A 10,848-nucleotide genomic window follows, 5' to 3' on the forward strand; every position below is an offset into this window, starting at 1 on the left:
ACCAGCCCATACCGCTGCGCCGGTTCACACCGCGGCGCCGGTTCATACCGTTGCGCCGGTTCACGCCTCCGCGCCGGCCCCTTCCGCCTCTGCCTGCCTCTGCATGGGAAGAGACCCACTCTGGCACGGCCTCGCCACGCTCGAGATCTCCACCGTCATCACCATTGCCATTGCCACTGCCACGGCCACCAGCCTCTGTCGCACCGGCTGCGCCTGTACCAACTGTCGCCTCTGATCCTTCCACTGTGCTTGCTGAGCAGTTTCCGGTCGACATATCGTTGCTGTCCTGCTCAGAAAGCTGTGCCTGGTTGGAGTGGTGGCCCGTGTCTCTGCCTCTGCCCGGTGTAGCTGTGCCTCGACGTGGTGGGACGTCTGTTCGTCGAAGGTGTGACTGTACCTCTTCTGTCCGCCTCTGTGATAGCCTTTGTACGTCACGTGCACAGAGTAGAGGTCGAGGTCGAGGTGGAGTGAGGTATGGGTGTGGTGTGGGGTGTGGGGAGAGAGAGGGCGTGTGTGCGTGGTCGGTGTGTCGGAGGAATGGACCGGTGAGGTCGCTCCAAGTGTGACAGCAGGCGAACGAGAGTGCGACACGGCTCTGCTGATCAGCGTCACGGTCACCGTGACGGTTGCGGTCATTGGAAGGCATGCGGCTAATTGTCAAACTCTGCACTGTACAGAAACTTCCTTTACTATGCTTTCGACTTGGACTTGACCTCGGCGACAAAGCCAGAGTTGATGGCAGCGGCAGCAGCAGCGGCGTGCGGCGGGAGCTTGGGCAGGGCGCGATGGCTCTTGCTGCGCGACGACTTGCGTGATGTATGCGAGACTCGTGCCGTAGACGCCGCGCCACTTGATGACTTGGCCGTGATGGACGGGCCTGTCTCGTCCAAGCTGCCTGTTGGCTTGCTGTGGCCATCCGCCCCGCCCTCGTCTGCCGACGACTCACCGTACGAGTAGTACGAGTACCCGTCGTTGTCCTCCTCGTCAGACCGTGAGAGCGAGGCCGAGATCGAGGACGAGAACACACCCGCCAGCGAGTCTGACCACGAGCCCTCGGAGAGCGAGGCCGAGATGGAGACTGAGGGTGTCGAGACCCCTGATCGCGACTGCGAGCGCGAATGGCGGCGGCGGCGACGGCGTGAGAGGCGCTCCTTCACCGACAGCGAGCCATCTGCGCCGGCCGCAGACTCATTTCTGCCGCCGCCAGTCGGGTCTCCGGCTGGGACGCTTGCAGCTTGCTTGGCCTTCATCTTCTGGGCGAGCTCGTACTGCTGCTGCACCTGCATCTGGTGCTGCAACAGCTGCAGGCGCTGGAGCTGGTGCAGCGAGTGCAGCTTGTGCAGCTCCAGAATCTGCTCGGGGGTGTACGACGTGGCGGCGGCGCCGGGCTTTGTCTCGGTGGCGGCGCCGACGCGGAGGCCCGACTCATCCATCTGCAGCTGGAAGCCTGGAATGTCCATGGGGAGCGAAAACGAGGAGAAGACCTGCTGCGGATTGACAGTCGAGCTTGAGGGCGGCGAGGTGGGCGATGCGGCGCCCATCGGGGCTAGACTCCGGTCAGCGGCGGCATGCTCGACAAGGAGGTAAAGTCCATCATCTGAATCAGGTCTGTGGCGGGCGTTGTCGGAAGATTGCTTGTTGGTGGCTTAGTAGAGAGCTGCGGGAAGGGCGGAAGGTGGGCAAAGTACGTGGCCGGGTCCATCATGCCGCCATCGTCGAGCAGCGGATCGTCACCAGCAGAGGCTGGACAGTTGGCGGGGTGGAGCCCTTGCCCGACGACATGGCCCGGTCCACCGAGGTAGTCGAGGCCAGAGAGTGCGGAGTCGTGGGGGAGCACGGCTCCGGCGAGACTGACGCGTACGGAGTCGTCCGCTCGCCGCCGACGCCGCTGACGCTGCCGACGCCGCCCGCCATTCCGAGCATGTTGGTACTTGGGTCCATCCGCAGCGAGTCCAAGGTGATCGAGTCTGCAGCAGATCCGCCACCAAGGCGCTCGATGCGAGCATTTGCGGCAGCGAGGGCCGACTCGAGCTCCTTGATGCGGCTCGACTGCTCCTCGACCGTGTCGATGGCGGTGGAGACGATGACCTTGACGGTCTCCTTGGGATGCAAACCAAGGACCGATCCCAGAGTGTTGAACAGCTCCTTCATTTGTGCACGGAGCTTCTTTGAGCGAAGTCGCTGTTGCTCCGTCCCGCCCTTGCTTCCACTTCCACTATGGTTTGTCCGCCCAGCACGACGGGTCGACGACGAGGACTTGCGCTTGCGCGAGTGCGCCTGCAACGACATGGTGCGTGGCGTAGACAGCGAGAGTCCAGAGAGTGCTTGAAGCCTTTGTTCTCCTCCGGTGGCCTTACCTACTTTGCTGCTTGTCCTTTCCACCCAAGCCCTTTTTCTTGCGTCAGGTGTGTCTCTCTCTGCCTCTGGATGTGTGTGACTTGTTGTTGAGCCCCACGTGCCGTCGCTGTCTGCGTTGCGCAACGCGTGCCCAATTGGCGTGTTCCACCACCATGGCATTGGGTCAAAGTAGACAGCGGTATATGTGGCGATGGGGGGGGAAGGGGGGGGGGAGAAGGGACAAGACAAGCTTCGATCACTCTGTGTCTGGTGTGTACGTATGGCCTTGCGGTCGTATCATCGGCTGCGATGGGCTGGCGATGGGATATTGAAGTGGTACGCAAGGGTGGTAGGTACTTGGCCAGTGACACGCCACACAGGCATGAGCGTATGAAGGCTATAGCTTTGAGCACGGCTACGTTGCAGATGTCTAGCTGCGTACACAGATGGACATGGTTCTCCTCTCCCACTCCATCAATATCATCACTATCATGCCGATGACTCAGGCTTTGCAGATCTTTTAGAACTGGAGAGCGGCGCCCTTAACCTTCTTCTCACCGCCGAGCTCGAACTTCTTGCAGCGCTTGAGGACCTTCATGTGGCGTGCCTTGCACTTGGTGCACTCCAGACGGAGGGTGATCTTCTTGGTGGTCTTGGCCTGTGTGTGTGTGTGTGGAGAGGGGGGGGGGTTGTCGGGGAGGTAAAGTTGTGAGTCACAGCAGGGGAGGGGAGGGGAGGGGCATGACCACGGTAACTACCACCATGGAGCAACATGTGCATGGCGTCGAGTGTGTGTGTCTGAAGCACAGCAGCGGTCATTCGGGGATGCGAGGTGGCGGGCGGGGGAGGGGGGCTGTGTGTGATCGGACACACGATGGCGGGAGGAGGACGAGGTGGCGGAGGGGGAGAGGATAGGGGGGAAGGGGGGGGGAGGAGGAGGGAGAAAGAGAGGGAAGTAGAGAATGATGGGGGTATTCAGGGAAGGCAGAGGAAGGGGTGGGGGGACAAGGCAGAGGAAGGGGGGGGGGAACGAGGGGGGGATGTGGTGGTTGTGCGGACGTACGTTCTTGTGGAAAATGGGCTTGGTCTGGCCACCGAAGCCCTTCTGCTTGCGGTCGTAACGGCGCTTGCCCTGGGCAAAGATGGAGGCCTTGCCGGTCTTGTACTGGGTGACCTTGTGCAGCTGGTGCTTCTTGCACGCCGCGGCACGGCAGTAGGTGTTGCTGTCCATCCAAGGGGGGTACAAGGGGGTGAGTCTCTGCTGCGTCTGGCTCCATCTCATACAAAACGCACTGAAAATAGGCGAGGGACGGCAGTGCTATCCAAGACCAGGACACACACTCACACCACACCACGCCATGCCCGTATGGATGTAGTACATGCTCTCCACCTAGTAACAACCCTCTCTCTCCAGCATCTCCTTCCTCAGCCTGGTCACCTACCGAGTCTTGGGCACGTTCACCATGTTGGAGACAGTGAGTTGTGTGATTGATGCCGAGCCGAATCGAGTTCCGTCGACCACTCACCAAACCATGATGCCGCCGCGAGTCCATTTCATTCATTCCTTCATTCATTCCCAACCTCTCGGCTGAGGCCAAAGGGCCAAAACAGGCAGAGCGCCTGTTGTGGCTCTTTGGCCTCTGACGGACGATTGGCAATGAGCCCTCCATCGATGGGTAAGAGGCTGCCGATGAAAGGGTGGGAAGAGTCGTGGTGTAGATGCAGCTGTGTGTGGTAGTTGAGGAGCTTTTAGCTCGCGGCGGCGGCGTCCGAGTCGAGGGCGGAGAGACGGAGCGGCTCGGATGAGGCGGCATCGCGGCGGGTAGATGCGGGAGAGTTGCGGGTGGCGACGAGGGCGGCGGCGCGAGGGGCGGGGCGGGCGGCAGGTGGCGGGGAGGCCACTTTGCGGATGGGTGAGGTCGACGGTGAGAAGATGAGCGGGACCGGGCGGCGGGAGGCGGAGGGAGGGCGCGAGCCCATAGAAGCAGCCAGGCCACGCGGAGCCGGGCACCTTGCCGGAGTGGTAGCGGCGGAGAAGGAGACGTGGGCGCGGCGCGGTTGTGGGCGCCAGAAGGCGGCCGGATCGGCGTCGCTCGAGTCATCGAGTAGATCCGAGTCGCGGGCAGGCTTGCGGGAGCGAAGACCGACGGCCATCCGGTCAAAGTGCTGCTCCTGCTTGCGGGCGAGGGTGCGGAGGCGGACAGGCGAGGCGTCGGCCAGCTCTTCTGCCTCAACGTAGGCCTCGAGCAGCGAGAGGCGGGCGGCGGACTCTTCGCGGACAGCGGCCTCGCCATCGACATTGACGCGGTCTCCCGCCCGACGCGGACGCGGACGGAGTGAGCGCTCCAGAAGCGAGTCTAGCTCGCTGTGGTCATGATAGCTCCCGTTCGGCTGAGTCTGGACCGCTGTCTCGCCCTCTACAATGCGGCGATCATAGCTCAGCCCCGCAGGTGTGCGGGCCGGCCAACGGCCCGACGGCGTGCGGCTTGGGCGGCCACTACCAGCCGTGATATCAAACTCGAGCTCGACAAGCAGCTCTTCGGCGTCCATGTCTGTTGGAGACGGGAGAGCAAGCAGCAGGGCTCGGTATGTCCTGGGTTGTCTGCTACGAGTGGGTCGAGTGTGGGTTTGGGGTGGGCAGTGGCCGGTGGCCGGTGGCCGGTGGCCGGTGGGCGGGCGGTGGGCGGGCGGGTGGTGAGTGACTGGCGAGTTGGCGCGGGAGTGGCAGCCGGCAAGGGGCCGAGGGCGGAGGGGCGGAGGGGAAAGAGGGGGGAGGGATTGGCGGTGAGCTGGTCACCTCACTTGCAGCTGCGGGAGGAAGAGAACGAGGAGAGGCAGAGGAAGAGCAAAGGAGGAGGGAGGAGTTGGAAAGACGATGCTGCGGCCACTGAGGTTTGCGGTCAAGTACCAGCCGCCGGTTATTGTCATGGAGTACGAGCGGCCAGGTGGGGCCAATGGTGGACGACTCCGTCGGCGGAAGATGCCTGTGCGTGGCGTAGATGAGGATGGTGCCGACCCGTATACCCTCACACGCCGCCTCTTTGATGCCCATCCGCGCCATCTCTCGCCGCAGTGGGTCAAGTTTGAGCAGGTGGAGAACCTTGTCTCGCGCATCCTCGCCGCGCCCCGTCATGAGCCGGCGGCCGAAGCTGGGCCGGAGGTCGAGGCTGGGGCCAAGGCTGAGCTAGAGCCGCAGCCACAGCCATCAGCCGGCCAAGCCGGGGTCAACTACAACGTGCTTGATGATGATGCGCTGCAGGAGGTCAAGGCCGGGATGGAGGCCGAGTTTGAGGCCAAGCGGCTCAAGCCGGGCGATCCGGGCTTTGAGTACGATGTGCGGGCCGAGTTTGACGAGGCTGACGAGCCGTGTGAGTGGGACGATCTGCTCGGCGAGGACGAGCCAGAGGCGGAGACCGAGGCGGAGCTGCAGCCGCAGCCATCGGCCAGTCAAGCCGGGGTCAACTACAACGTGCTTGATGATGATGCGCTGCAGGAGGTCAAAGCCGGGATGGAGGCCGAGTTTGAGGCCAAGCGGCTCAAGCCGGGCGATCCGGGCTTTGAGTACGATGTGCGGGCCGAGTTTGACGAGGCTGATGAGCCGTGTGAGTGGGACGATCTGCTCGGCGAGGACGAGCCAGAGGCGGAGGTGGATGCGGAGCAAGAGGCGACAACTTCCTCCAGGGCCGCTCAGCCCATCAAGTATGAAGCCGAAGAGTTTGAGGCTGATTCCTCCTCGTCGTCGTCTAGCGACTCAGACGCGGACTCGTCGTCGGCGTCCGAGATCGAGTCCATCCCCGAAGAGCTGTACTCGTACGATGACGACGGTGGCGTGCTATTCTGACCACTGCCTCCCCGGCTAAAGAACTAAGAAAAGCAAAGGACACCATCATGTCTTCATTGTTGTCACCAACAAGGACAGCCAAGTGGTGTGGGTAGGCGCTCAGCCACGGAGGCGGAGGACAAGGTGGAGGGTCGACTCCTTCTGGATGTTGTAGTCCGAGAGGGTGCGGCCGTCCTCGAGCTGCTTGCCAGCGAAGATCAGACGCTGCTGGTCAGGCGGGATGCCCTCCTTGTCCTGGATCTTGGTCTTGACGTTCTCGATGGTGTCCGACGACTCAACCTCAAGGGTGATGGTCTTGCCGGTGAGGGTCTTGACGAAGATCTGCATACCACCGCGAAGGCGGAGGACGAGGTGGAGGGTCGACTCCTTCTGGATGTTGTAGTCCGAGAGGGTGCGGCCGTCCTCGAGCTGCTTGCCAGCGAAGATCAGACGCTGCTGGTCAGGGGGGATGCCCTCCTTGTCCTGGATCTTGGTCTTGACGTTCTCGATGGTGTCCGACGACTCGACCTCAAGGGTGATGGTCTTGCCGGTGAGGGTCTTGACGAAGATCTGCATACCACCGCGAAGGCGGAGGACGAGGTGGAGGGTCGACTCCTTCTGGATGTTGTAGTCCGAGAGGGTGCGGCCGTCCTCGAGCTGCTTGCCAGCGAAGATCAGACGCTGCTGGTCAGGCGGGATGCCCTCCTTGTCCTGGATCTTGGTCTTGACGTTCTCAATGGTGTCCGACGACTCAACCTCAAGGGTGATGGTCTTGCCCGTAAGGGTCTTGACGAAGATCTGCATGTCTGTACGGGTGCGCGACAAGTGGTGTGCGGAGTGGGGAGGTAGTGTGTAGGTGCGGGTGTCGCGTGGGTCGTTGGAAAACGGTGTGGTCGTATTCTTCCGAAACCGGTCGCACTTTGGCCCCGCGTTTTATGCATTCCCAGTCGTTCCTTCCATTGCGACACGTTTTTTGGATGCGGCCTTCCATTCCTTCGCAGCGTCGCAATCGAGCGCTCGCTTGGGAGGGTACACACACACTGTCGCAAACGACTGCCCGCGCGACCTCCTGGCAGCCGCGCGACCTTTTGGCGGTCGCCTGCCACAGGCCCCGGCTTCACTTGCTACTGCCAGAGCTCGCAACCTGCTTGAACATCTTGATGCTCTTGTCGGCCTCGACAGTGATGAGGCGGGTGCCCGAGAGGTCAAAAGTGGCGTCAAGGATGGCGGCCTCGGACTCGAGGGATCCCGGCTGGAGCGGGGTGCGGAGGTGCTGGTAGGCCGTGCCCGAGCCGTAGTCCCAGAACGTCAGTGCACCGCCCTCGCCGCCCGAGACCATGACGCCGTCGTCGTTGATAGCCAGCGTGTGGATGGTGCCCTCGTGCTCGCGGAGCGTCTGCATCAGCTGGCCCTTGGGACAGGCAAACTTCTTGATCGAGCCGGCCGAGGCCGAGACAAAAGCGTATTCGGCCGGCGCGTGCGCCAACGCACGCACGGCCTTCTTGTGGTGGGTGAGCGTAACTGCAGAGCTCATGTTCCGCAGGTCCCACAGCCGCACCATCGAGTCGGCAGAGCCCGACACAATCTGCGGCTCGGCGGCAGAGCCGAGCAGCGAGAACACAGCGCCCTCGTGGCCGGCAAGAACCCCAATGGCGTTGCGCGACCGCACATCCCACACACGCACGTCGCGATCGCGCCCGCCGGTAAACAGCACGTCTAGCTCCGGATGCAGCGCGAGGGCGTACACTCCGCCGCGGTGGCCAAAGTACGACCGCGTCACCTGGTTCGTCTCCAGGTCCCAGCACTTGATGAGCTTGTCCTTGCTTGCAGAGAAGAGGAACGGGTGGCGCGCGTCAAACTGCAGCGCCGTCACGGCAGACAGGTGGCCCGTCAGCGTCAGCTCCAGCCCGCCGTCAGCGGCGTCCCAGATCTTGATTGAGCAGTCGGCAGAGCCTGTGGCAAACCACTGGTTCGTCGGGTCCATGGCCACAGACTCGACCCACCCGGCGTGCCCGGCAATGACCCGATACAGCTTCCAATCCGCATGGCTCTTCACCTCGGCCTGCGCGAGCGCCTCTGCCCCGCGGGCAGTTGCAACCGCAAGCGCACGTGCAGACGACGACCGCATCGCCTCCACCGCTGCATCCTGCGGCGCTCCCACAGCGCCAGGCTCTGTCCCGCGCCGCGCCTGTCCGCCCCCGCTCTCCACCTCCATCGCCACCACCGCCATGCTCGTCCCAGCGCTGCTCTTGCCATCGCTCCTGCTCTTGGCACTCTTACTCTTGCCGCCAGCATCCTCACCCTGCTGGCTGCTCGACACAGGATACACCGCCCGCGCACGAACCCGTCGCCCGTACCCAGCCAACTCGTTGTTCTCGCCGCCAACGCCGCTCGCCCACGCCTCGCCAAACAGCTCCGCCGTCCGCGCCTTGGAGTGGGCGCTCAGCTCTTCAAGCGTCCGCACACCACCTTCTGCCGCCATCTCGCTCGCTATCCGCTTCAGCCCAAAGAGCAAGCGAGGTGGATGACTCCTTCCGCCCCCCCCCCCCGCCCCTTCGGTGAGGGGTTCGCCTTGGCCACCACCAACGAGCTCAGGATGAATCGCTTGGTCGACCGCCCATTCGCGCGAGCTCAATTTGTGTTTTTCACTTTGGCCAAGAGTCGCCCCTTTGGCGCAAGGGACAATGGACAGTCCCATTCGAAGACTCAGCCACCTCACACCTCTATTCATCATGTCCAAGTCGAAGAAGGGCGCCGAGACCGCCGAGGTCCGCAAGATCCGCATCACTCTCTCCTCGCGTGACGTCAAGGCTGTCGAGAACGGTACGCCTAGTCTTGTGCTTGCCCCCTTCCCCTCCCTGCCTCGTACTGTGCTGCATTCCCTTCCCCCACCCTGGCTGTGATGGCCCGCGTACGGGCGGCTGGCAGAAAAATATGCTTCCTCCCTCGGTTCTACTCGCCTCCCCTACGCGCCACACCGCGTGCCTGCAACCGACACTCTGCAAACCTATGCTCTAGGTGTGTATACTTCATCCCTCCTGCTCTGGTGCCTGGCCCCGTCCCCTACTGCCCTTCCCTGGCCCCGCTGTCGCATCGGTGTCTGTGTGATGGCCGCCAATTGTTTGACACTCGCCAAAGCAGGCCGACGCCGACTCACCCCCCCCCCCCTCCCTCCCCTGGACACACACCGGCTATCGACTGGAATAGTCTCGTCGGAGCTCATCCGCAACGCCAAGGCTGAGCAGCTCAAGGTCCGCGGCCCGCGCCGTATGCCGACCAAGGTCCTCCGCATCACCACCCGCAAGTCGCCGTGCGGTAACGGTACCAACACCTGGGACAAGTTCGAGATGCGGATCCACAAGCGTGTCATCGACCTGCACTCGCCGTCGGACATTGTCCGCCAGATCACCTCCATCTCCATCGAGCCCGGAGTCGAGGTTGAGGTCTCGCTCATCTGAGCCAGCTAAACACAAAGAACCCGTCTGCCATCTCCCCTGTTTACCCGTCCCCCTCCTGCCCCCTCCGGCCTCTGCCCGCACTCTGCTCGCCCTCCTCCCCCCCCCCCTCGCCTCCCCCCTACCTCCCCCTGCCCCACTTGCCCCACGCCACCTCTCCTCCACCCTCCCCTCCCATCCCCTCCTCCCAACTCCAACTCCGACCACCACCTGCCACCACATGGCCTCCTCTTCGCCTCTCCCGCTCCCGCTCTCCCACGCAGACATTGTCGCTGACATCGCAGCCTTGGAAGCTGCGCTCGACGCTGACGCCGCAGCCTCGCGCCACACCAGCCACACGCCGGCCTCTCCAACCTCACCAACCGCGCCAACCTCGCCAACCGCGCCAACCTCGCCATCGAATCCACATTCCCCGCTGCCTCTTACTGCTGAAGACTATGACACGGCCGTGACAGAGCTCCATGCTCTTGCCGCGCGTCTCGACGCGCTTCGCGACGCCAACGGGTTGGACGACCCGGACGCGCCCGAGCACGCCTACGAGCTCTCCAAGGCCGTCGTCTCGGCACATCACTGGCTTGCCCGCCTCCATGCTGCTGCAGCTGCCCTCGGCTCGGACGTTGCCGAGCTCGGTCCTGATCTGGCTGCGCTCGCCGCCCGCGCCGCTGCGCACATGCGGACCGGCGGCCCCACCGCCAGCACGCCGTAACCATCCGCTCGCCTGCTTTACTCGCTCGCGCCCAATTCGGCAATCAAAGGACCTTCCTCCCCGTCCTGGCTCGTCACCGCCGCAGGATGCTCCGGCTGCAGCGGGACGGCCTGCATGCCCGACGCCAACACGGCCTCCGGCGCGCCGTCAAAGACGCCCACTCCGAGATCTAGCTCGATGTGCTGCCTGTCCTCGCCCTCGCCGCCTTGACTCCCCTCGTCGTTATTGTCGTCGTTGATCTCCATCGACGCCGCCCCGGGCGGCAGCTGCGCCAGCACCTCGTTGGCCGCACGCATCGTCGGCAGAAACGCTGCAGCCCGCGCCAACAGCGGCGACGGCCCCATCCGATGGATGTCAGGCTTGCTCATCGGGCCACCGCTCGCCGGCCCGCCGCCCGTCGTGCTCGGCTCGATCACCAGCATGTCTGCTACTCCCCCCGTCACCCCGCCCCCAGTAACACAGTCCGACGCCATCACTCTGCATCAGTACAGCTACCGCCTCCGCCTCCGCCCTGCCCCTCCCACCCCCCA

General features: G+C 63.6%; 9 protein-coding genes across 9 annotated transcripts in view; 3 read left to right on the top strand and 6 right to left on the bottom strand.

Moving 5' to 3' along the window:
- Nucleotides 1–689: 689 nt before the first annotated feature.
- Nucleotides 690–2,289, bottom strand: AMSG_12116 (uncharacterized protein; the record flags this gene model as incomplete). Its single annotated transcript, XM_013900320.1, has 2 exons — nucleotides 690–1,571; nucleotides 1,750–2,289. 2 exons carry the CDS (start codon nucleotides 2,287–2,289, stop codon nucleotides 690–692), a joined length of 1,422 nt encoding a protein of 473 aa, XP_013755774.1.
- A 550-nt stretch (nucleotides 2,290–2,839) lies between these two features.
- On the bottom strand, nucleotides 2,840–3,824 carry AMSG_07943 (60S ribosomal protein L44 Q). The gene is made up of 3 exons (XM_013900258.1): nucleotides 3,780–3,824; nucleotides 3,401–3,560; nucleotides 2,840–2,995 (listed from the first exon to the last, which is right to left on the bottom strand). Exons 1-3 carry the CDS (start codon nucleotides 3,800–3,802, stop codon nucleotides 2,858–2,860), a joined length of 321 nt encoding a protein of 106 aa, XP_013755712.1. The 5' UTR covers nucleotides 3,803–3,824; the 3' UTR covers nucleotides 2,840–2,857.
- Nucleotides 3,825–4,086: 262 nt separating this feature from the next.
- AMSG_07944 (uncharacterized protein) lies at nucleotides 4,087–4,887 on the bottom strand (the record flags this gene model as incomplete). Its single annotated transcript, XM_013900259.1, has 2 exons — nucleotides 4,087–4,646; nucleotides 4,671–4,887. 2 exons carry the CDS (start codon nucleotides 4,885–4,887, stop codon nucleotides 4,087–4,089), a joined length of 777 nt encoding a protein of 258 aa, XP_013755713.1.
- A 325-nt stretch (nucleotides 4,888–5,212) lies between these two features.
- Nucleotides 5,213–6,215, top strand: AMSG_07945 (uncharacterized protein; the record flags this gene model as incomplete). Its single annotated transcript, XM_013900260.1, has 2 exons — nucleotides 5,213–5,282; nucleotides 5,337–6,215. The coding sequence occupies 2 exons, from the start codon at nucleotides 5,213–5,215 to the stop codon at nucleotides 6,176–6,178; spliced, it is 912 nt and encodes a 303-aa protein (XP_013755714.1). The 3' UTR covers nucleotides 6,179–6,215.
- Nucleotides 6,216–6,277: 62 nt separating this feature from the next.
- On the bottom strand, nucleotides 6,278–6,961 carry AMSG_07946 (ubiquitin C; the record flags this gene model as incomplete). Its single annotated transcript, XM_013900261.1, has 1 exon — nucleotides 6,278–6,961. The coding sequence occupies one exon, from the start codon at nucleotides 6,959–6,961 to the stop codon at nucleotides 6,278–6,280; it is 684 nt and encodes a 227-aa protein (XP_013755715.1).
- A 313-nt stretch (nucleotides 6,962–7,274) lies between these two features.
- Nucleotides 7,275–8,639, bottom strand: AMSG_07947 (pre-mRNA splicing factor prp46; the record flags this gene model as incomplete). Its single annotated transcript, XM_013900262.1, has 1 exon — nucleotides 7,275–8,639. The coding sequence occupies one exon, from the start codon at nucleotides 8,637–8,639 to the stop codon at nucleotides 7,275–7,277; it is 1,365 nt and encodes a 454-aa protein (XP_013755716.1).
- A 121-nt stretch (nucleotides 8,640–8,760) lies between these two features.
- Nucleotides 8,761–9,640, top strand: AMSG_07948 (30S ribosomal protein S10p/S20e). The gene is made up of 2 exons (XM_013900263.1): nucleotides 8,761–8,980; nucleotides 9,365–9,640. The coding sequence occupies exons 1-2, from the start codon at nucleotides 8,842–8,844 to the stop codon at nucleotides 9,613–9,615; spliced, it is 390 nt and encodes a 129-aa protein (XP_013755717.1). The 5' UTR covers nucleotides 8,761–8,841; the 3' UTR covers nucleotides 9,616–9,640.
- A 192-nt stretch (nucleotides 9,641–9,832) lies between these two features.
- On the top strand, nucleotides 9,833–10,318 carry AMSG_07949 (uncharacterized protein; the record flags this gene model as incomplete). Its single annotated transcript, XM_013900264.1, has 2 exons — nucleotides 9,833–9,880; nucleotides 10,070–10,318. 2 exons carry the CDS (start codon nucleotides 9,833–9,835, stop codon nucleotides 10,316–10,318), a joined length of 297 nt encoding a protein of 98 aa, XP_013755718.1.
- Nucleotide 10,319: 1 nt separating this feature from the next.
- The window catches only part of AMSG_07950 (uncharacterized protein), a 991-nt gene continuing 462 nt past the window's right edge, over nucleotides 10,320–10,848 (bottom strand). The window contains exon 2 of the mRNA XM_013900265.1: nucleotides 10,320–10,745. Within this exon, the coding sequence (XP_013755719.1) occupies nucleotides 10,336–10,745 (410 nt within the window). The 3' untranslated portion in view covers nucleotides 10,320–10,335. The remainder of the gene's footprint in view (nucleotides 10,746–10,848) is intronic.

This window comes from Thecamonas trahens (assembly GCF_000142905.1).
Source record: "Thecamonas trahens ATCC 50062 unplaced genomic scaffold supercont1.38, whole genome shotgun sequence".
NCBI classification, from domain to species: Eukaryota; order Apusomonadida; family Apusomonadidae; genus Thecamonas; species Thecamonas trahens.